The 23141-nt window shown below is 39.1% G+C and overlaps 3 protein-coding genes across 3 annotated transcripts in view; all 3 read left to right on the forward strand.

Annotated features, from left to right (window-relative positions):
- Nucleotides 1–64: 64 nt before the first annotated feature.
- Nucleotides 65–3977, forward strand: cfap161 (cilia and flagella associated protein 161). Its single transcript, XM_029434299.1, has 8 exons — nt 65–229; nt 1081–1170; nt 1273–1490; nt 1592–1673; nt 2171–2206; nt 2407–2529; nt 2628–2701; nt 3680–3977. The coding sequence occupies exons 1-8, from the start codon at nt 167–169 to the stop codon at nt 3864–3866; spliced, it is 873 nt and encodes a 290-aa protein (XP_029290159.1). The 5' UTR covers nt 65–166; the 3' UTR covers nt 3867–3977.
- A 1158-nt stretch (nt 3978–5135) lies between these two features.
- Nucleotides 5136–15558, forward strand: LOC115010156 (high affinity choline transporter 1-like). Its single transcript, XM_029434613.1, has 9 exons — nt 5136–5343; nt 7765–7954; nt 8072–8185; nt 10027–10182; nt 10271–10419; nt 10615–10758; nt 13375–13528; nt 13855–14072; nt 14169–15558. The coding sequence occupies exons 2-9, from the start codon at nt 7771–7773 to the stop codon at nt 14682–14684; spliced, it is 1635 nt and encodes a 544-aa protein (XP_029290473.1). The 5' UTR covers nt 5136–5343; nt 7765–7770; the 3' UTR covers nt 14685–15558.
- A 4614-nt stretch (nt 15559–20172) lies between these two features.
- Nucleotides 20173–23141, forward strand: part of igf1ra (insulin-like growth factor 1a receptor) — a 72944-nt gene continuing 69975 nt past the window's right edge. Inside the window, exon 1 of the mRNA XM_029434070.1 lies at nt 20173–20278. Within this exon, the coding sequence (XP_029289930.1) occupies nt 20173–20278 (106 nt within the window). The remainder of the gene's footprint in view (nt 20279–23141) is intronic.

Genomic DNA, 23141 nt, shown 5'->3' on the forward strand with positions numbered 1-23141 from the left:
ATCTGCGAGAACTGACGGAAGACTTGTCTGTTGGTCCCTCACCATCAGTTACCATAGAAACCACCACACAAACCATGCTTAAGCTACGTTTAACAGGTCAAACATCAGAAATAGGTTAACGTGGTCTATTATTAGTACACATATAGTTATCAGGATTATTGCCAGAATGGCTCATTATCGCACAAATGTGAAAATCGGAAACTGGAACGAGGACCTGCGCTTAGAAGAGGTTTGTTTCAAAAATAATGCTTACAACATTCAACGTTAGCTAGCGTAACTAAATTAATTTAAAATCGGACACATAACAGCTAGCGTCATCTCAGCTAACATTATGGATCTGCGTCAAGATGTAAACACAAGTTTAGGTTGGAAATGGATTGGAAATGGCAATCCAGTCTTTATCAGACTATCCATCTCAGTTTAGTAAACTCTGGGAAGCACAACAGCGTGTACGGCGTTTTAGAAGTACATAACTACTAGCGATCAAGGTTATCATCTGCTACCTATTAAGTTACATTTGTTCTGATATGGTGACAATAAACTGAAAACCGTTTTGCTTTGTTTGGAGTTTACATTGTATTAGAGTTTATGAGGAACAAAAGTGATGACAACACAGCTTTTATCATACTGCCAATATAATGTGTACAGAGCAAGAAAGATGGCTGAAAATACAATAACATTGTTAATATCCCTTAAAAGATACAGTTTCCCCCTTTTATATACTGTATATATAAATATATATAAAAAAATATACAGTATATATATATATATATATATATATATATATATATATATATATATATAAAGCATAAAGGGGAAAACATGTATATTTAAAGAGGATTTTTATATATATATATATATATATATATATATATATATATATATATATATATATATATATATATATATAAACAGTATATATATAATGTTTATATACAGTATATTCTGAATTGGCTTGTTCCAACGTGACATTGAAGATATATGATATTTTTACTAACAGTATATATCCAGCAGTCGCAGGCTTGTAGGGACATATTAAAGAATAATAATAATAATTGTATATGTTGATATGTTTTCCAGGATGCAAAGAAAGAGTATCTGGAGAAAAAAGAGAGGGGTGAGCTTGCTGCCCAGAAAGTAGACTTCCTCAAACAGAACATTTTGAAACCGGTAAAAAGAGTTTAAGCTTTTAGAACACCATTAATAAAAACAATAATATCACAGTGTTGATGGGGATGGCAATAATGACGGTGTTTGTTTTTACGTGTGTAGGTGAATCTAACTGTGACAAAGGATGGAAGATTGCACTTTGGGGATGTTGTGATGTTGGTGAACATGGGAGGAGAAAAGAGGGAGCGCAGTGCAGTGAGCATTAATGCAGACATTAACAGTTTGACGAGGATTCTTTCGGCTGGCATTCTAGCCCCGTGTGAAGTTATTGCAGGAAGAGGTATTCAGGCCTGCACGCGCACTGCCTTCATCATTACCAGGTATACACATAAACACACTTAAAACTACACTAACATACACCTCAACACGTACGGTAACACTCCCAGATGTAAACCTGTAATGCTGCTTGTGTGACTACTAGTGTAGATGGCAGTCCTGAAGGGTCGACTCTTCATTTTGAGCAACGTTTTGCCCTGAAAACAACAACTGGCTTTGCCGGGGGAGTGAGTGAACTAACACACCCACACCCACCCACACCCACAGTATATATATCATTAAGACCTTTACACAAAGACTGGCTGCTATGCTATTAAGGCGGCACCCCACTGATTTTCACATGAAGCTCAGTTTTTATGTCATGAGTAGTATGCAGCCAGTGAAAACAGTTGTGTAACATCCTCTGTGGCCCTGAGGGGAGCTTTATAAGTTTAAGAAAATAACCCTGATTATGAACCCTGTTATTATGGATCAAGGTTATCCTAAATGAGCTTGAAGGCTATGCTTTAATTATTTAGTTTATTGACCATGTGTTCTCTTAGTGGTCATTTTAGTTAAACCCAACAAGCTGGCATGATTCTGGTACATAGTGATTTTATTCATTTAAACAGCAAATGTGCTTCACTTGACATTGTGCCTATCAATTCTTGAAAAAACACATACGTCTCATCTTTAGTGTGTCATTGTGTGTTTTAAACTATTTTGTCTTACTTTCTTTCCTCAGCTTTACTTGACGAGTGACCTGCGAAGTTTTCAAAAGGTAGATCAAGTTTGAACAAATATTTTATTGAAAACATTTTAAGGAGAATACATTATACTGAGCAACCACCAACTGTGTCGAGTTGCTGCAATTCTCACATGCATGCCTACATAAAACGCAGAATGCAACACCTACAGTATGTTTGTCCTTTTCACTGGAATTCATACTTGTCACGTATTTTATTGTGACTTTATTTGAAGTGTGCGAAGAAGTCCCGGCTACAAGAAGTAAACTTAGAAGATGGCGGTTCCTTTCTGTCATGGTGGAAGATAGTCTACTTTGACCCCCAAGAGAGGCTTGAATATGAGGATCAGCCGGTTCCTGTAAGTCTTTATTGAATGGTTAACTATCGCAGCTGTCACAACATCAGTTTTTTATTTTCTGTTCAATCAGTAACTGAACTGTAAATGTTTTTTTACAGGCTAATATGAGCGTGCTGGTCATACACTGCAAGACAAACCAGGCTCTTGCTGTTCTGGGTGAACATGTGCTTTGGTATTTCTCATTTTACCTTTAAAACTCATTATATGTTGCTGTGTTAAAAGCAATATAAAGGCTTTTGATTGGATGTCTGAACTTGGAGGTCCACTTACATTGCACAAAAAATGGCCAAATATGTGATATACAAAAATAGAAATATTAGAGGAAGACAACTACAATGTGGATGTAGGTCAGCTAACTATAAGTAAAAGCCAACAGCCTGATAAGGCTTTTTTTTTATTTTTTTATTAGGTTACAGTGATATGAAAAATCTCTCTCTAATCTCTCTTATCTGTACTCCCAGTCAACTATGAGTTGTAGCTGGAGACAAATCAGGTTTCTAAACACACAATCCAATGTATCTTAATAAAAATACAGTGTCCTGTCAAAATGTCTCAGATATACAACATTTAGATTAGAATATCAGGATAATCATGAATATCCTCACATGAGTGACTTGAAAAAGCTGTCTAGCTCACTATTGTGGTAGAGATGTGAAAAATAGAGCCTGATTTTAAAAATATAGAAATAATCATGTAAGAAAGGACACACTCACACAATGTTGCTATTTTTTTAAATTTTGTATTTAACCTTTACTTATGCAGGGGGGCCTTATGATTTATGATTACCTTATTTAAGACTAATTGTTTGTTTTTCAGTACAACAGATGTTCACTAAAAGATGTGTGATCTGTGATGCAATAAAGATATTTTTTTAAGGTAAAGTCATTCCAGTATCCTTTAGTGCTATTTTAAGTTTTAAGCCTATTTGAATGATTATTGGGATGATATTGTGAAACGCAATTATTTTAGCCAGAATAATCGCAACATTACATTTTTATATCATCCCTTGCCTGATGTAGATTCAAGCTCACGTCAGCTATTCAAAGCCACTCAAAAAATGAGGACCTCCAATATGACAGCTAAAAGTCATGTTACAATGCCTACATGCCGGCTGTCGTTCTGTAGGTAACAGTTGTGTCCCTCCTTGCAGGACCACATATGGCAAAGAGTACGAGATGACGGCTCACACCTTCCTGGATTCCCACAAAGTCGAGCAAGACAACAACCACTGGATACTGTGCACCTCTGACCCAGCTGGGAACGGCCTCGTACTTCTCAAACACCCACAGTTAGCGGCCGACGACAAGGAGCTCACACAGGCAAACCCTGGCATCTAAATCTAACACACTCCACTCTCATGCTGTAACATGTAGGGCAGATACAGACTATATCATTAACAACACCTACACTTTAACGTTCTAAAAATAAAGTTTTTTTTGTGTTCTGTTTGGGTCACTCATTTCTTCTCTTTCAAAGAGATTCCTGGATGGACTCCAACCAGGGCGTAAAGGTTATATGATACACATCAGCCAGCCAACCACCAGGAGGCTCTGTAGAAAGAAGAATTTGATATGTTTCTCAGAACAACACTTCCACTGTTTTAGTTGGGCGATTGCATAAGAAACCGACTGTGATATTGGATGATTTACGACAATTTCCCATGCATTTGTAATTTCCCTTGCAATACATTTCGTAAGAGATATTGATAAGGCGGTCAAGTACGGCTCTGTTATGAAAGGAGCTATGAATTCAAGAAATCTAAAGGATCTAAAGAGTCCTCATCAACCTAATGCAGACATTTTTAGAGCTTTTAAAAGCTTTTTTTTAACACACTAAAAAGTGAGAAAGGATCAAAAGTTTCTTGTGCTACAGCATGTCACCTGTGCACACATATATGGTTTGATTACAAAAGTAATACAGGAAGGAAACACATCACATAAAAAAACATTGATTTGGACTGGTGGTGGTCTGATGATGTTATTAGTCAGGCTTCAAATTACAACACTGGAAAGTTGTGAGTTCAACACCAGGGCTGCCACCATTGTGCCCCTGAGCAATGCACTTAACCCCGAGTTGCTCCAGGGAGACTGTCCCTGTAGTTAGTTCACTGTAAGTGCTCTGGATAAGAGCGTCTGCTGTATGACATGTAATATTGTAATTTTTCCCGACGATATGATCTCCTGAACTTATTCACAGAATTGTGGAGTAAGTATATGATTGACTTAATACAACGTGAATGGTTGCACATAACAGTGTTGTGCAAGCTAGTGTCACCTTTCTGCCTTTTCTGCTCAGTGAAAAACTATCTTAGGGTTTAAACCAGACACGATACTGTTACACGTGGTGAAGACCACGTGTGGCCTTTACATACATTACAATATAAAATGAAACCACAGTAGGCATCTTCGACTGTAGATAACGTGCCATTTATTACGGCATCTCATCCAGGGTGCGTTCAAGTAAAAACATTTTAACTACCACGGTTTGCAACAATTTCATACCTGCTGTTTCGTTTGTGAGCAACGTTTCACGTCGGCGTTTAATACATTTTGTGTTACACTTTCAATTTGGGTGTCATCTAAAACACATTTAAAGGGGACGTCGTAACAATTAACAAGCATTTGAATCAGCACATCCATCACACCGCCACTTCTGATTAAAAACGTTTTGATTGCGCTGAACGCGACCCCCCCAGGTGTCACGTTTCAGATGGAGACAACTGTAAAGTGACCAGCCGAGGCTTGTACTATAACGTAGGCTACCTCACACACGGCAGCAGATGAGCGGAAGAGAGGACGCCGGCTCCACACAAAGGTAACGTTACGTTATGTTAGCCAGCACATGGATAGGAAGACAATTTACAATCACGTTTCATAATTTGGTGTATGTAAGTGAAAACACATTATTGTATAATTAAAGTAGATTGAATTCATTCAACTCATGTGGCCACTCATTTTTTCTCTCTCATTGCGGTTTACAACAATGCAATTAACTGTAAACGGTAAACTAGCTAAATGTTGAATACCGGGGGTCTAGTATGCAGTTGTGGGCTTATTTCAGCCTGAATGTGAGAATAAGCCTGCTACCGGATGATACAACTATTTAAAATACATTGATAACCATATAATTGAACGGTATTAAGCTAGTGATGATGTTCTGGGCTGAATAATTGCACGTCTCCGTGGCGTCTGGCCTGTCCTCTAATCGGTAATGTAATGCTATAACGTTAGTTATGAAAGAAACACGATTTAACCTCGTCCACATATGAAACATTAGGTAACATACCCATGTATGATGTTTCTCTTAAATCCAGATGATGGAGATATTATCAGTGAGGTTTGTGGCTGCTTTTGGGGAGATTTGTAATTAGTCGGCTTGAGGGACGTTAACATTGAAAACGCCGTGTTCCCTGAGAATACTTTAAGAGCATTCACTGTCCCTGCGTACTGAGTGGGGAAACTGCCCTGACAAAGGCTTCATTTCACAGAGACATATTTCACTTTTTACTCCACTACATTTATGCAACAGCTAACATTATAGTTACATTGCAAATGTTACAATTAAAACACATGATTAGCTTATGAAATATAATGTATCGTTGTAAATGAAACCACCTCTACTAGGTAAAACAGCTCCACCCTTTGCTGATTAAATATAACGTTAAGTACAATAGTAAGGATCAAATGTTATAACACTCCCAAAGAGATAATTCTGCCTGCTTTTTGTTGGTGATGCTGGTGAGTGAATGCAGGACTTTTACTTGTATTATAGTGTATTAAATCGTGGTATTGCTTTTTTTTTTATTTCAGTAAAGAATCGGAATAACTGTAAAACTGCTCATTCAGTCCACTTCTGTAAAAGCACGGTGTGTTAAATGTACCAACATTTTAGAAAATACAACTCTTATTATTAATTTATATTAATGAATGATTTCACAGATTTAATGAGGAAGATTGGTATTGATCTTGCTACTACAGAAGATGTGTAAAATCAATCTAATAAGCATTTTCAGCACATTTTAAGAACTGTAATGTCATTTTACAATGACAAACCATTAAGGACTAACAATAACTTTATGCAACTTCCAGTATCTCACATGAGTTAATGATCAGTGTCAGGATGACCTCTTCTTGACAACCAGGAAGTAAATTGTCTGTAACAAATTGTCTTGTCATTATCAAACTACAAAGCATAGACTACATTACAGACTAACTATACTACTTTGCTTATATATTGAACAGTGGGGGATACAATGTAAGTGAAATAACCAAATATTTATGTTTTCCATTGTTGCTCAACTATACTTTCTGCTAACTATATTTAATTGGGGTAGTTCTTTAAAGGGAAATGTGTTCAAGTGTACAAATGGTTAACTCTAACTAAAGTCAAGTTGTTACTTAGTTGGCTAAAGATGGTGTAACACTTTTTCTTTAGTGGCCCATCCTGGAGATGGAAAAGACAATATTATTAAGTTTCATTGGGGGTTGCTTATACATCCATGGGGGGTTGTCGCACAGCCCCACATTTCTGACTGCAGTTACACTAAAGACAGCTGCTTTGTTTATATATTTAATGTAGTGCTGGGCGATAATTAAATATTGTAATTTCTCGTCTTTCAATGGAATCATATCGTGATGAAATCATATATACAGATATCATGATACAGAGTTATGTCGTCTAAATTGATAATAACCAGCACATACTAAAAACTAATCTTTCAGAAAATCTGATGTGAGGGAATATCATTTGAAGATTGGGGTTTTGTTATTACATCACAATTACATTACTACTCAGTTCAATAAGATGAAACAATTAGACTGCAACTGGCAGCCATCAAGTCACAAGAATACTTTGTATTTGTGTGCATACATGTGAACATAGTCAGTGTATAGCTGAAACTATTTAAAAACATGTTTTATTTATAATTTCACTTGAAACTGTTCATGTTGCACTAAAGTTCTTAATGAAATACACAGCACTTTTCATTTGTCAAGTATTTAATTCACACAGGAGTGTACAAAAATACGCTTTACCATGTGTATATTTATATAGACTATTTATTTATTGAACTACCAGCAAACACGCTGTATCGGGATAAATATCGAGATATGAAATGACCTGTATAGGGATAGAAGATTTTGGCCATCTCGCCAAGCCCTACTGTATGCACTTATTGTGTGTTATGTGTTATACTGCATGTCAGTGTAATTGATGGACTGTGCATTGTGTAACCAGACAATCATGGCAGTGAATGTGCCGGGACTGGTGGCCGTGGTGGTTTTTTACATTGTCATCCTGGTAATTGGGATCTGGGCATCTCGAAAATCCAAGAAAGTGGAGAAGACATGTGCCGGCACGAAGAGCGAAGTTACCATGGTCGGTGGGCGCAACATCAATGTCTTGGTCGGGGTTTTCACCATGACAGGTAATACGTTTGTTTTAATGCCTGTCTTTTAGTAATGCTTGTGTGTGCTCTATGCTCCTTCTACTGTGTTTTGTTGCAACATTCTTCACTTGACTATTATGTTTGCTTTGCTTTTAGCAACTTGGGTTGGTGGAGGTTACATTTTGGGAACTGCTGAGGCTGTTTATTCTCCTTCTCAAGGTCTCATCTGGGCTATGGGGCCTCCTGCATATCTTATCAATTTTCTTTTGGGTAAGTTGCAGAAACAAATGAAACTTGTGTATGATAACACACAGCTGAGGAACATGTGATGGCTGTTGTACAAACTTAAACTACAAAACGTTATCTAAGGCTGTCTTCGACTAAATTCATTCTTAGTTAACTAACACTCATACGATTTTGTCGATTAGTTGATGTAATCGACGGATCTGTAAAACTGAGTTTTTCCGCAAAGAATCATGCAAAAGCACCACTTTAAATCTTGTGCTTACTAATAATTCAGCAAAAGAAAAGCATTAAAAACGACTAATTGGCTAAAGAAATCTTCTAGACTAATCAGCTAAGAGAGGGCAGCCCTCACATTTCATCTGACGAGCGTTTCATTCTTGTTTTGGGTAAGTAAAAGCACCCTGGGGTTGTATTGTAAGCCTTACAGTATGTGATACTTGAGTGTGTGCTTTCGAGTGTGTTTAGTCAAGAAGAGACCAACAGTCATGCAGAAACAATTTAAAGGGCATAGATACCTGATAAAACATTGGCTACATTGACATGTTTGAGACGCATTGAAATGAACTCGTCGGCAGGTTGAAATTATACGTCAAAATAAAGAATCCACGCAGACGGAAAGCCTGGGCTGATAAGTAAAGGCTGACAATAGACACATCTAAGGACTGAAGTGCTTCAAAGAAAAAAACAAAGAGGGCACATTTTTTGCAGACAAACAGCAACCTTCGTAACCCAGCATCGAGGAGAAGTGCGTCTAAAGAGAAGCAGTATTTTATCCTTTCATACTACTCAGGCAATCCAATTAAAGTTGGAGTGAATGCCTGCCGAGCAAAATAAGTGAGACTCCATGACAATCCATTCATTGCCCAGGAAAGAAAATGTGGGTATTTTTTTATGTCAACCAACACGACTAATAAATAATCCACACATGAACTTTCCTTGTATATTAAGTATTAGCCATGTGGAAGAGGGAAATGCTACGATGATTGCACTCTTTGAGGTTAGCTACTATAACTTAATAAATTGCAGACAGACAGAGTTGGACTAGTTTCAGCCAAGGAAGGGGCACACACTACTTTTAGATCCTCATATCCAGGGCCAGCAGCTCAAATGCACATAGCCGGCAGGTTATATTACGCAACAACAATATTTTTACCATCAAACCTCTTTTATACACCCTACAGCAGGTTGTTGGTCTATCTGGGCCTACAGGCAGACAGTCACACGTACATATTCACACCAACAGACCATCTTTATATTTTCTAACCTGCTTGTTTGTGGACTGTGGGAGGAACACCCCAAACAAAGGGAGGATTTGTATACAGGCATTTTCAATCAATTCAGAAATCCAAACCCACAACGTTGTTGCTGTGAGGTGACGGCACCAACAACTGAGACAAAGTTCAGACAAACAGGCCGGAAGAAGAATATATATCTGAAGGCATCTCAGCACATACCTAATTGGCAAAAGAAAATAGGACTTTTAGGAATATTTAATATTCAGGCAGCTGACGATCTACTGGTTATTTTCTTGATTAATCATTTGGACTTTAAAATGTCAGAAAGGAGAGAAAAAGGAAAAGAGTTTGTTTTCTTTACTATCATGATAGACTAAGAAAACCAGACAATATTCACATTTGAGCTGGAAATCATTCAGATCTAAATTTAAATCACTCATTTAGCAAAAGCTTTAGCTGAAAGAGTGATTTTAAAAGATTCATCAATTATCCAAATTGCTGCTGATGTTTCTTCATTGTTTCTATCGAACGACTAAAGGACTTTAGAGCTCTCCTTTAGATCATTAGACTATTTTCAATGACCTTCAACAGTTGTTTTGTTTTGTTTGTACACTCTCACACTTTCTTAAGGAGGATTGTTTTTTGCGAAACCTATGAGGTCAAAGCGCTACGTGACAATGTTGGACCCATTTCAGCATCGCTATGGCAACATGTTCACTGCAACCCTACTGCTTCCTGCTTTGATCAGTGATATTTTGTGGGTTGCCTGTATCCTCGCTGCTCTGGGTATGTAACGTAACACTATGACTGCCATAATCCGTCACATTACATTGTTGTATACCGTCTCTGATTTGATGTCCTGTGTTATTTTTAGGAGGAACGATGAGCATAATTCTTGGTCTGTCGTCTGCCCTCTCCATCGTCATCTCGGCAGCTGTCTCCATCATCTACACATTCTTAGGGGGTCTCTACTCTGTGGCTTATACTGATATCATCCAGCTTTCCTTCATCTTTGTCAGCCTGGTGAGTAATACAGAAGGATAGAAATAAAGCCGTAAGTGACAGAAATGACTGAGAAGAGAGAGGGAAGGTAACAGAAGTAATGGGACGGATAGGTAGATAAATATATTAATGATTAAGTATGTAAACAAGGGCAAGTAATTCAATAGATGACTTGTTATTAGTTTTGCAGTAATGGCGGTTTCTTTTCTGTTTCAGTGGCTCTGCATTCCTTTTTTGTTTCTCAGTCCTGCAGTTCCCGACATCACACAGACAATCATCAACCAAACAATGGGAAACTCATGGATCGGAGAGTTGAAGCTGGCGGATGCAGGAAAATGGACTGATGAGATGCTGTTGTTGGTTAGATTTTTAAGCTATTTCCTGTCATTGTATGTGAAGTGCTCTATCATTGCACCAAATATACTGTATCTCTAGCATATGCTTCCCACACATCCTGAAAAAAGTCATTCATCATTGGAGCAAAAACGGTATGCCTCACCTTGCCTGCAACAAGCCTGGCTGCATTACCCTTCCTGTATAAATACAGTCCCATGTATGTCCCAGTGTACAAACAAGCATATAACACCAAAATAAACACAAAGGCACACAAATGAATAAATGGCTCCCACACTCTGGCCCCTAATTGTTGATGGCAGGCATGCACAACAATTCCAAACAATACAAACAAAGAGCCATTAAACACATTATATTCTTGGTGTTAGTGGTAGCTAGTATTTGTATACACAACCGTGGTGCCTCAGCATCAGTCAAACATCTGAGGCTGCAAATACTACAGACCATCCTGCGAGGGGATCCCATCAGTCGCCACACATCAGGCCAGGGGTGTAAAGCAGGTGGACCGAGGGCCCCTATCCCCCTATTCCGCCACCTTTGCCGGGACCACACCCATCTTCGACCTCAGCCTTCATTTAGATCTCAACTACAGTATATCTCAAAAGTGAGTACACCCTTTAGATTTTGGCAAATATTCTGTTATATCCTTTCAGGGGATAACATTATCCTACTGAAACTTTGATATAACTTAAAGTAGTCAGTGTGCTGCTTGAATAACAGTATAGATTTATTGTCCTTTGAAAATTACTCAGTACACAGCTGTTAATGTCTAAACAGCTGGCAACAAAAGTGAGTACACCCCATAGTGAACATGTCTAAATTGTGCCCAAAGTGTCAATATTTTGTGTGACCACCATTGTTATCTAGCACTGCTTTAACCCTCCTGGGCATGGAATTCACCAGAGCTGCACAGGTTGCTTCTGGAATCTTCTTCCACTCCTCCACGACGACATCACGGAGCGCACGGATGTTGGACACCTTGCACTCCTCCACCTTCCTCTTGAGGATGCCCCACATGTGCTCAATTGGGTTTAGGTCTGGAGACATACTTGGCCAGTCCATCACCTTAACCTTCAGCTTCTTCAGCAAGGCCGTTGTCATCTTGGAGGTGTGTTTAGGGTCATTATCATGTTGGAAAACTGCCCTACGGCCCAGTTTCCGAAGAGAGGGGATCATGCTCTGCTGCAGGATGTCACAGTATATATTGGAATTCATGTGTCCCTCAATGAAATGCAGCTCCCCAGTGCCGGCAGCACTCATGCAGCCCCAGACCATGATGCTGCCACCACCATGCTTGACTGTAGGCAAAACACATTTGTCTTGGTACTCCTCACCAGGGTGCCGCCACACACGCCGGACACCATCTGACCCAAACAGGTTTATTTTGGTCTCATCAGACCACAGGACATGGTTCCAGTAACTCATGTTCTTGGATTCATTGTCTTCAGCAAACTGTTTGCGGGCTTTCTTATGCATCGGTTTCAGAAGGGGCTTCTGTCTGGGGCGACGGCCATACAAACCGATTTGATGCAGTGTGCGGCGTATGGTCTGGGCACTGACAGGCTGACATCCCACTTCTGCAACCTCTGCAGCAATGCTGGAAGCACTCGCACGTCTATTTTTGGAAACCAACCTCTGGATATGACGCTGAGCACGTGGACTCAACTTCTTTGGTCGACCCTGGCGAGGCCTGTTCCGAGTGGAACCTGTCCTGGAAAACCGCTGTATGATCTTAGCCACTGTGCTGCAACTCATTTTCATGGTGTTGGCAATCTTCTTATAGCCAAGGCCATCTTTGTGAAGCGCAATAATCCTTTTTTTCAGCCGCTCAGAGAGTTCCTTGCCATGAGGTGCCATGTTGTCCAGCATTCAGAGAGAATTGTGCCCAAAACACCAAATTTAACAGCCCTGCTTATCATTTACACCTGAATCCTTGTAACACTAACGAGTCACATGACACCAGGGCGGGAAAACAACATCATTGTGCACAATTAGGACATGTTCACTATGGGGTGTACTCACTTTTGTTGCCAGCTGTTTAGACATTAACAGCTGTGTACTGAGTAATTTTCAAAGGACAATAAATCTATACTGTTATTCAAGCAGCACACTGACTACTTTAAGTTATATCAAAGTTTCAGTAGGATAATGTTATCCCCTGAAAGGATATAACAGAATATTTGCAAAAATCTAAAGGGTGTACTCACTTTTGAGATATACTGTACACATCACGAAACAGTAAAGTTTCGTGACTGCATCTTGCCCAGTTGTGACGCTATCACAGTGACACAATGTGTCCACGGACAGAGGACAGAAGTACAGAGAGACAATGGCTCGTTTCTATTCAAATGTCGAGTAAACCATGACAGCGTGAATGCTTTTTTACAGTGCCCTGTCAAAAAAAGCCAATTGATATTGCACTTTAGTTTTAAGTTCAGGATATCATGAGCGGTTTTAGCTGCACTGCTCCTCTGGGCTCACTGTTAGTGTATGAAATCCTGCAGTGAGAATATACTTATTAAAATATAGAAGTTCATAATCATCTATCTGTGTAGTGCCTGCGTTGCCAAGTTGTTCACTGACAAAACTTGTGTTTTCTGTGCATACATGTGTATGTTCTAGGCCTTAGGGGGACTGGCCTATCAAGCTCTATACCAGAGGATCCTCTCCGCAGCCTCCCCTGCTCAGGCTCAGGTCACTTGCTTTGCTGCTGCTGGGACGGTTTTTATTATGGGAATCCCCTCAGTTATCATCGGAGCAGTGGCTGCCACTGCAGGTACACACGAGTGTAAACACCCAGCTGTGCATGTTCATTCAGGATTTATTGTTTTCAATCAGATGTAGCCTACTAACAATCAGGTTGCCCTTGTACGTGTGTGTGAACATTTCCTAGTTATGGTCAGCATATCATGCTAATTATGGTGGGACATTAGCCTGCTTTAGAATATTTAGCTTTCATCTCCCACGTGATTTTTTATTTATATTTTTTATGCAATCACCATAATCTTAAAGCTTCTTCCCCTCCCATTATTATTTTCCTCTCTACCCTGACTGTCTCTTTCTCTACCTCCTATATCTGCTCTTCTTCTTCTTTTCTTTAAGACTGGAACCAGACAGCGTATGGTCTACCCCCTCCTTTTGAACGAGGGGAGGCAGGGAAGATCCTGCCTCTGGCCCTGCAGCACCTCACACCTACCTGGTTGTCAGTGTTAGGCATTGGTTCTGTGGCGGCAGCAGTTATGTCCTCCATGGACTCTGTACTGCTGTCCTCAGCATCCATGTTTACACAAAACATATACAAGACGACTTTGAGGAAGCAGGTGTGTGTGTGTGTGTGTGCGTGTGTGTGTGTATGGTTCAGCACTAAGATAAATTAACTCCATTTTCATTTTGTCCTCTCCTCTCTGTTCTTGCAGGCCTCGGAGCGGGAGCTGCATTGGGTGATCCGTGTTAGCGTGCTGCTGGTCGGCCTGGCGGGAACAGGCCTGGCCTTTGGTGATGACAGCGTGTTCAGCCTTTGGCTGGTAAGCGGAGACCTCATCTACTGCGTGATCTTCCCACAGCTCGTCTGCGTGCTGCACCTCAGATCTGCCAACAGCTACGGTGCCATCACCGGCTTTGTAGTGGGACTGCTGATGCGTATTCTGAGCGGGGAGGCGCTGCTTGGGATCTCTCCTCTCATCCTGTTCCCCGGCTGGAGGGAGGTGGACGGTGTTATCACACAGTACTTTCCCTTCAGGACTCTTGCCATGCTTGCCTCTTTGATATGTGTTATTTCAGTGTCCTGGCTGGTGGAGCTAGGCTTCAGTCACAAACTAATTCCTCATTCCTGGGATTTATTGGGGGTTTTTGAAGAGAAAAAAGAGGCAGAGGGGGAGGAAGTACCTGTTCCTCCAGAGGAAAAGAACATTATCCTTAATACAAAATTATAGGCTTAACTTGAGTACAACCTCAGCCAAAGGATACCCAAACCAATTTTTATGCAAAGTCCTACCAACATTCTTCTCTGCACAGACTATATACGCACACTCTTACATGTACTGTATATTACACGTTTAATACTGAATCATATGCTTTATATGCACCAAACCTTGACCAGCAGTATGTGGAGAGGGATTCAGGGAGGCAGTTGACACGTGCTGGCTGTCTCTTTTTAACAGAATAGGATTAAGGCCACAGATGACCTCAAGATTCTGAAATTCATTTCAGAAGTCAACTTTTCCACATCGTCCTAATCCTTTTAAAAATGAACCTCTTTCCTCAATTGTTAATCACTGGTAACACATTTTCGTAGTTTCTTAATCTAGTCTCCTTCACTCAAACCTTTTCAGTATGTTAAGCTCAACCCAGGTGGTGTTATTTAATTGTGTAACCATTGTTGTACTTTTTAATAAGAAGTTTTGCCTCTTTGTGTTTATTAAGCACTTATCGGGACAAAGCAATGTCATTGGAACAATACATGAGGTTGAGTATTCCTCAGAAACAAAAAAGTATAGCAGGACTTGCCTGCTGGTAGAACTGTTTACAATTGTATCATGTGTTAAAGGATCCTCATTGAAGTACCATCAAGATATAGAATAATAATTAATAATACATTTAATTTATATAGTGCTTTTCTAAATACTCAAAAACGCTTTACAATTAAAAACCTTTCATACGAACAAACATACGTACAAAAAATGTACACAAGATGGAATGAAATGGAAACAATTATATAAGAATTATCACTGCTATTTTTTAGATGTTTCGTGATTGCAAGTGTTCATAAAAAATGAAACCATATCTGTTTATTATCTTTGCAACTGATGGAATATGTGTCTTTTATTGTGTATTTGTGTGTGAAAGTGAGAAAACATGCTGCTTGCTCTAAGTGTAGTTTAGTAATTTATGAATTACTGTACACATGTTGCTACCTTTTAATGATAATCCACCTTTTGTCAGCTACAACATTGAAGCACGCCCACTAAAACCATTTACCTGTGTTGCTTGTAAAGCACAGGTTTGACTTTGAGTTCCAGTAGTGTTTGCTATTTGTTTAAACTACAATACAACTGCAATACCGCCTTTGTAGCAGCAGAGGGCGGCACCTAAACACTTAAAGGACCGAACCAAACTGAATCTCACGAGATGGTGCTTCCCAAAGAAAAACAAAAACACATTAAAGTCCAGTCGTGTCACTCATCCAGGAAGGAACATGCTGCATTTATGTCGATGCTCACATCAAGGGGAGATTTATGTAGCTTCTTACACTTGCTTAACCACTCGCTTCACCTCAGCATCATCTCAGAAGACTTTTGAGCACACGAACGCTGTTTTATGACTTTATAAAGCAAATGTTTTACCTAACCCAACGTGAACTAGTTATTTTTAATTTCTTCACGTAAACTATGTCAAGTAGCGCATATTCTCTCCTTTCACCAGCTACTTCCGTCTTTGCACAAACTATCAGATTTAGTAATTAAGCTTCAAAAGCGTTAAATGTAAATGAATAGAAAACATGACTCGAAGTAGGCTATTACAATTCTGTTTGTTTGTTTTCTGGTAATATTTATAACGAAAGTAATACGAGAAAGGAACACTTTCCAACATATCTTTAAATGGTTTTAAATGAATTCATATTCACTGATATCGTATTCACCAATAATTTGTTCTATTTAAATGCTGGAGTATTTATTCTAATTATGTCACAATCATAAAACCCCTTTAATTCAGCGTTTTAAATGACAAGTATTTACAATTAATCATTAAAAGGGCAAGGGAAACCCCACACAATAAATATTCAGGTGAGTGTCTAAAAATGCGACATGATTTCATATCTACCAATCGAAAACCGTTTACTGAATAGAAATACAGAATCACTTATTGTTCTTTTCTTTTTGATTGACATTACAAACCTGCGTCCAGGATCAGACGTGCTTTGAGAATGAGCAGCGACGCCCACCGCGCAGCTGCATGTATGGGATGAATGAACGGCAGTGGTTGCAGTCCTGTCTTGAAGGAGGACTCCATGTCACATTTTACTTTAGACCTGTGACGATGGTGTGCAGTACAACCTATGGAGCAACTCCAATGCACAAAATAAGACTTTATGGTCCTGAAGGTTTCAACATAGTCTTGTTCACTCTTGAGTCAAAAACTCTTATAATCTAAAAAAAATATTTTTTTTACAATCACTTTAAGGACGTTTTTGTTTTTTTTATTGACAGGAGGAATGGATGGAATAAAAACAACACTTAAAGCTAGCATTGAATGTAAGAAATTAGGAGAGAACAGTTCATACACATTTTCTTTGTGGTTGTAAAAAAAATTGGGTGTTTTCAATTTTTTAATTATGCAGTATTTGAATAGTTACTTAATTGTTGGAGCAAACATAATAACATTCACAGAATGATATAAATGATCTCTGGTGAACCCTATATAGACTATTTTACACGTACTCATAGTCAACACACAAAAAAAGTTCTAATTTCATATGTATGAACTGATATCATAGTTCCAGGCACATTTGATTTGAAGGCTATTAATGACATCTTACATAAAGTAATGTTACAGGCTCACTCCTCACATTTTCAAATGTTGTGTAAAGAATCAAAATAGATAGGTGCCGCTGACTTTGCTGTAATGTTTTTTCTTTCAAAGGATTCACTACCCTTTTGGTTGACTTTGCCTTGTCTCATACAATATTGTCATGTAACTTATTTCAAATGTAACTAATGTTGAGCACTTTTGTTTCTTGTTGATAGTGACCTTGCACATGCTTTTTTTTTTTTACAAAAAGTTAATAAAACTGAGCTCATTTGAAAGGATGATGAGTAATAGCATATGTGGATAACCAATATAGTAGAAAGTGAGACTCACATTCATTGTGAACAATATAATCATTTACATCTCTCAAAGTTATTCAGTCAGCAGTGAACAGCCTTGGAAGAAAATAATCTCAGATAGCATGATCTGGATACAGTTGATGCATTTCTCAACAATGTTGTATTTTACCGCAACAAACTTCACTACAGCAGGACAGGATGTAACATCTTCCCATCTTTGACAGAGGCCAATACATTAGTCCTGACAAGCAAAACCTCTCAGTTTGCAAACTGTAGACACTTGTGTAAGTCCAGGGACAAATGAATCGGCTAAGTGGCACTACTAACCCTGTCATTTCCCCAACAGTCACAAAAAGCAAACAGTATTCCTCTGCTGGAATACTAGTAATGCACAGGTTTGCTGAATGTCAGTTAGTGGTGTATACTTCAATGAAACACAAATGTGTTAAAGAATATGCACCATGTACAATAAACTAAAAATATTAATGATATTAAAACTAAACTTTGACACAGAGCCTTTGTCTGAGATCTCAATAACAACATAATAAATAGATGAGCCACCTTACAACATATACACAAACATTACAGCACTTGTTATTGCCTCAGAGACAAAACAACAGGTGCCCTGCCAGTTGGTAATCCAGACATCCACATTGTGACAATGTTTCACAACCTTATGTGCAATGTTTGAGACCCCTCAACTGCCTGTCGATGAGATGTGAGGACTTATTTTCCCTTCTCAGACTGTGAAGTTCAAAGATGTACATGTATCCAGTATTACACACAAACATAAGACAAGATAAGATAAGAGAAAAGTCTGAAAAAAAACCGAACTAAAGTTTTCCTACCCAGGGGCCTGTTTCACCAAAGCCATTTGCAAGCACTGTTTACACACAGATTGCAAAATGGTGGCAGAATCCTGTTTCACAACCCAGAATAAAGAAGATGATACCTTCCATCTGCTACAGGGGGTCCATTAAAAGTTATGCAAGTTAAAATAGAGCTTTACCAGCATATCCTACACCCTTAATGGCATCCAGAGATAGTACAGGAAAGTAACTAAGTACATTTACTCAATTACCTTACTGGAGTATTTCCATTTTCTGATTTTAATATATCTATATCAATAAGACTTTATTGATCTTTAGTGGGAAATTAACAAACTACCTTGCAGTATATCGTGTGAACTATACATAATATATAAATACATTTAATTAGCTCCACATTTACCAGCTTCAATATTAAAGTGATGCCCACATGAATGCATCAATAATCACAATCAATAATACAGTATAGCGTAACATTCTGTATTCAGGAATGGGTTATTTTTTATTATAAAATGAGTACTTTTGTTACTTAAAGTATATTTTGATGCAAATACTGACAAGGCTTCTTCTTCCACCACTGCCCAGAGACACCCAGTTCCTGTGCAGTTTTACTACCCGGCGCTGTGTGTCTTGTTTGGGGAGTTAGTGGGATTTAGGAATCCCTGGATCAAAATCCACTCCTGGTTTTCCGGCCTGCTCCCGGCCACTTTATCCGTAGCACTATGTGTTTCTGTGTGAGAGAAGCCGACTCTTGTTTACAGCAGAGATTCCACGGAGGAGCGGAGACCCACTGGCTGCGTTAACTGAGGGCGAACCGTAGGATTTCAGCCTCTGGATATACACGCAACGGGAGTTTTTGATTTCTCTTTTTATGAGGATAAAAGCAAAACACGAAACACTCGTAAAGGGCAACTCCTTGTGGACACATTCTCCCTCCCACCCCAGCCGAGGTCGTCTAGCTGGAGAGCTGGAGACCCATTCTCTTGCGTGGCACAAGTCTGATATTTTCTTTCAGCTGCAAATCCCGACTGACGGCGGATATAAGTCCGACCCGAGGAGCTGGAAAATTGGTTTAAAAAGCGACTTCTCACCGCAGGCCAGGACTGCTTTGTGGGGATCGAGAGCCAGTGCTGGTTGAATGGCATAAAGCAAAAAAGGTTTTTCATTCATTTTTCAACCTCGCAGCCACCACCCCTGTGGATCTGGACGTGTTTTCTGCCCCACTCCTCCCCTCACACACAGTCAATCACACGGGGGACTCTTGTGAGCGACACTGGTGTTGATTTATTATTGTGGCAAAGGCTTCTAATAATAACACTTAGTCTGACATTTTTTTATAGTGTTATTACCAGGCCTGATCGCACTGTACGCGCACTGCTGTTTTCAAGAGATGGAGACTGAAGATGGGGATTACCATCATTTATCCAGTAAAATCACTGGTTTGTGTGCCATACCAGCCGACGTCAAAGTATCCTGTGATTGGCAAAAATAGCAGACTGTTTTAGTATTATTTTTTTTCTTCCAAGGAATTCCCTGTTAAAAGGATTTCTACACATTTATTTATATTGTTGTTGTTTTTTTTCAGAGCAAATCCTGGAAGCCACGCATTTGCAGGCTACCACAGAGTAGCCTTTTTGGGCTACACGCATTTATTTTCCCTCTTTTTTTATATTAATTCAATAAATAAAAAAGGAGCTGGTGTGTACAACCTTCACTATTTAATTACATTTTTTATCCCTGCCTTTAAAGTTGTATTTTTTAGGCGAATAATGCTAAGGAACATGAGATCTGTCACACGGATGGGCAGCCCGACCTTGTTTTGGGGTCTGATGCTGTCTGTCTCCACTATCTGCATCTGGTCCACACATGGAGAAAGTAAGTATTATTTTACTATAATATTTTGTTAAAGTTTATTAGTTAAACAGGGGATGTCTTAATAGGCAACAGAATGTGTTTTTTTAACCTCTTGCGAAGCAGTCTTTTGCTCACTGGTGGGATGAATAATGTGTTGTAATGTATTTATAACAAGACAATAAGGGTAACAACTTGTTATATTACGGCTTGGGCATTCAATACGACAAATCTAGTGAGCATAAAGCTCACCGGCATGTGCTATTTACTTACATATTAGCTGAGGACCATGTGGTATAGCTGCCCGTCAGTGGGCAAACACATTTAAGCAAAATCTGCTTATTTGTGCGCAATATCGCCTCATGTGATGAAGCCCTTCTTGTTTATTTGGAATCAGGCAGAAGTACGAGGCACACGTCGCCGTAATCTTCACGTTAGACATCCAGAGAGCAGAGGATGAATCTAGGGACCAGAGCTGAAGGTTACTACGACCATGTGGCCATTTTGCATTTCGTGGTGTGGCGTCGCTGCGCACGAAAAACCTAAATCAGACACAAACCTTTGCTTCTTAAAAGGCCATACAGTTAAACAATACACACTAACAAAATGATATGATACAGCTGGATATGTTCATAGACGGTCACCATGATAAAAACAAAAGATTGTCGGAAGTTATCAGGTTTTATCTCCAGACCCCCATTCTCAGTAAACTACATAGGACTCCGTGTAAAGCTATGCAGTGCAAATGAATACATACAGGAGCACCTGAGTTTACAAGTGTTTCCAATCAAGTCCTAACTCCATGCTTTCACATGGATGAAATGACACTTTGTGTAGGAAACATGTGAAAACTTTACATGTTAGTCTTGAAACAAATATAAAATAGATACATTTATTGAATTTCTTTTCCCACTGAGGAGTAGGAAAAGTTATTAATCTTCTCTGTTAGGCTTTTTGAGTGATTTAGCAAACAATAAGATAGACTTGTATTCATTATTTCTCATGGAATCCTCTAAAATGTAGACGCTTCTCAATGTTTAACTATGTAAAATGTCTTGGTCTTCTAACCATTTCAGTGCCTTAGCTGTGATTTCAATGTTTTGATTTGTGGTTTGAAATTTAGAATGCGCTCATGAATGCTTCAACGAGCATATTTTACATTTTCTCATCTAATCCAAAGTAATCTCATCTAATGTTCTGGATGCAGATGGACTCAAAACAGTTTTTTTTGCCATTGCTCCAATAGAAAAACTGGGAATTAATGAGAGCCAATGAGGGTTGCTTCTCTTTTTTTTATTGCTCATATAGCCTATACAGCTGTTTGAATATTTGTCTGTAACTGCTTAGTGATGATGTACACTATTAGGCTATTCAGTGGAATCTCTCTAAATAGCATGTTGGGCAAAGATAATGCCTAATTTATTTTTAAAATATCATAGCTCATAGAGATTATTTAGCCAATTCCTGCATTTTGTCTGTGAATTAATGTTAATCATATAGTTCAAAAAAAGCAGTTATATTAAGTTTCCAACCTTTAAACGAGGACGAGGTGTGTGGTTTACTTAACTAAAGAAGTTAGTTTTAGTTTAAAACATTGTTCTTGGTTTTGCTCGTTGTATTTCTATCACGAAATACAACATTTTATGACTATTTCCACTTTAAAACTACATTAAAGTCAAGATCCTTTTAAAGTACCAGACGTTCAACGTGTCTCTCAATTTAAAGTGACACACCAGACGTTTATAATTTGCCTGCTGGTCAGTAAACTTCAAGACCTCTCCAGGTGCATCTTTCCATCTTGAGCGCAGAGGTTGTGTGTCTGCGTAATTTGGGTGACATGGCATGATTTGTTTGTGTATATATGTTTGTGTTTAGGGTATTACATCACTTCTGTAATAATTTGTCTGTTTCCTGAGAGGATATGAGGTACGGTGCATAAAAACAACTTAGTATGGGAAGGAGACACGTAGACGGACCTCTGTTAGCATTCAAATAAAAGAAAAACACTTTTCTAGTCCTATTGACCAGTCCGACCACAGCCATGCGGGGGTGCGTTTCTGTGCACCCTCCTGAGCCAGTGAGACACCCATGAACGCAGCAGGGGGCTGGGAGACAAGTGGCTGCTCTCAGATCTTGATGCTCTGTGGTTTATAATACATCCCTCCAGAACAAAGTGTTCAGAAGACAAAGACTGTGGTGAATATCAAGACAGGGAAGGGTCTCACCAGTTTATCACACAGGGATGATGTTTACTTCACTGGACTGCAAGAGGGTCAGAATTTCCAGCTTTTATTATCACTTAGTGGAAAATCACAGATATCCAAGTGCTCCATTAGGGGTTGAAAACTTTTTTTCTCTCTCTCTCTCTCTCTCTCTCTCTCTCTCTCTCTCTCTCTCTCTCTCTCTCTCTCTCTTCTCTCTTTCTCTCTCTGCTCGTTTTGATAATCTGTCCACACCAAAAAAATGTAATTAAGATCCCTTTTAACTCTCACCACAGTAAACTTTCCATGCCATGGCTTCCAAGTATGCAGCAAACAAGTCTCTAAAAAGGAGAGAGAGCACGCGGGAGATAGAGACTCGGTGTTTGGAAATAGAATGTGCAAAAATACACTTGCAAGAGAAACAGACTTGTTTTTTTTTTGATTGGAAGAGCAGAGCACTGTTTTATTGGCGTTTGCCGTTCACACGAAGAGGTCTTCTGTACAGACCGATGCGCTTAACTTCATCATTTGGCACCACTACTATAAGGGTTATAAATAGATATGTCACCAACAACATTGGCGCAGGGGTTGTGTGAGCACAGGCACCCTCTGTCCCATTCCATGAGGGCGATCCAGTGTTCTCCGGAAAACTTGAATGGTGGCATAAATAATCAAACGTCAGCAAG

The sequence above is a fragment of the Cottoperca gobio genome, chromosome 6 (assembly GCF_900634415.1).
Source record: "Cottoperca gobio chromosome 6, fCotGob3.1, whole genome shotgun sequence".
NCBI lineage: Eukaryota > Metazoa > Chordata > Actinopteri > Perciformes > Bovichtidae > Cottoperca > Cottoperca gobio.

Bases quoted from the DNA above. Each gene is read 5' to 3' on its own strand.
- cfap161 (XM_029434299.1), top strand. From the start codon at position 167: ATGGCTCATTATCGCACAAATGTGAAAATCGGAAACTGGAACGAGGAC. The intron at 1,171-1,272 runs GTAAAAAGAGTT...TTACGTGTGTAG, and splicing joins AACAGAACATTTTGAAACCG to GTGAATCTAACTGTGACAAA. The intron at 2,207-2,406 runs GTAGATCAAGTT...CTTTATTTGAAG, and splicing joins ACCTGCGAAGTTTTCAAAAG to TGTGCGAAGAAGTCCCGGCT.
- LOC115010156 (XM_029434613.1), top strand. From the start codon at position 7,771: ATGGCAGTGAATGTGCCGGGACTGGTGGCCGTGGTGGTTTTTTACATT. The intron at 8,186-10,026 runs GTAAGTTGCAGA...CACTTTCTTAAG, and splicing joins TCTTATCAATTTTCTTTTGG to GAGGATTGTTTTTTGCGAAA. The intron at 14,073-14,168 runs GTGTGTGTGTGT...CTGTTCTTGCAG, and splicing joins AGACGACTTTGAGGAAGCAG to GCCTCGGAGCGGGAGCTGCA.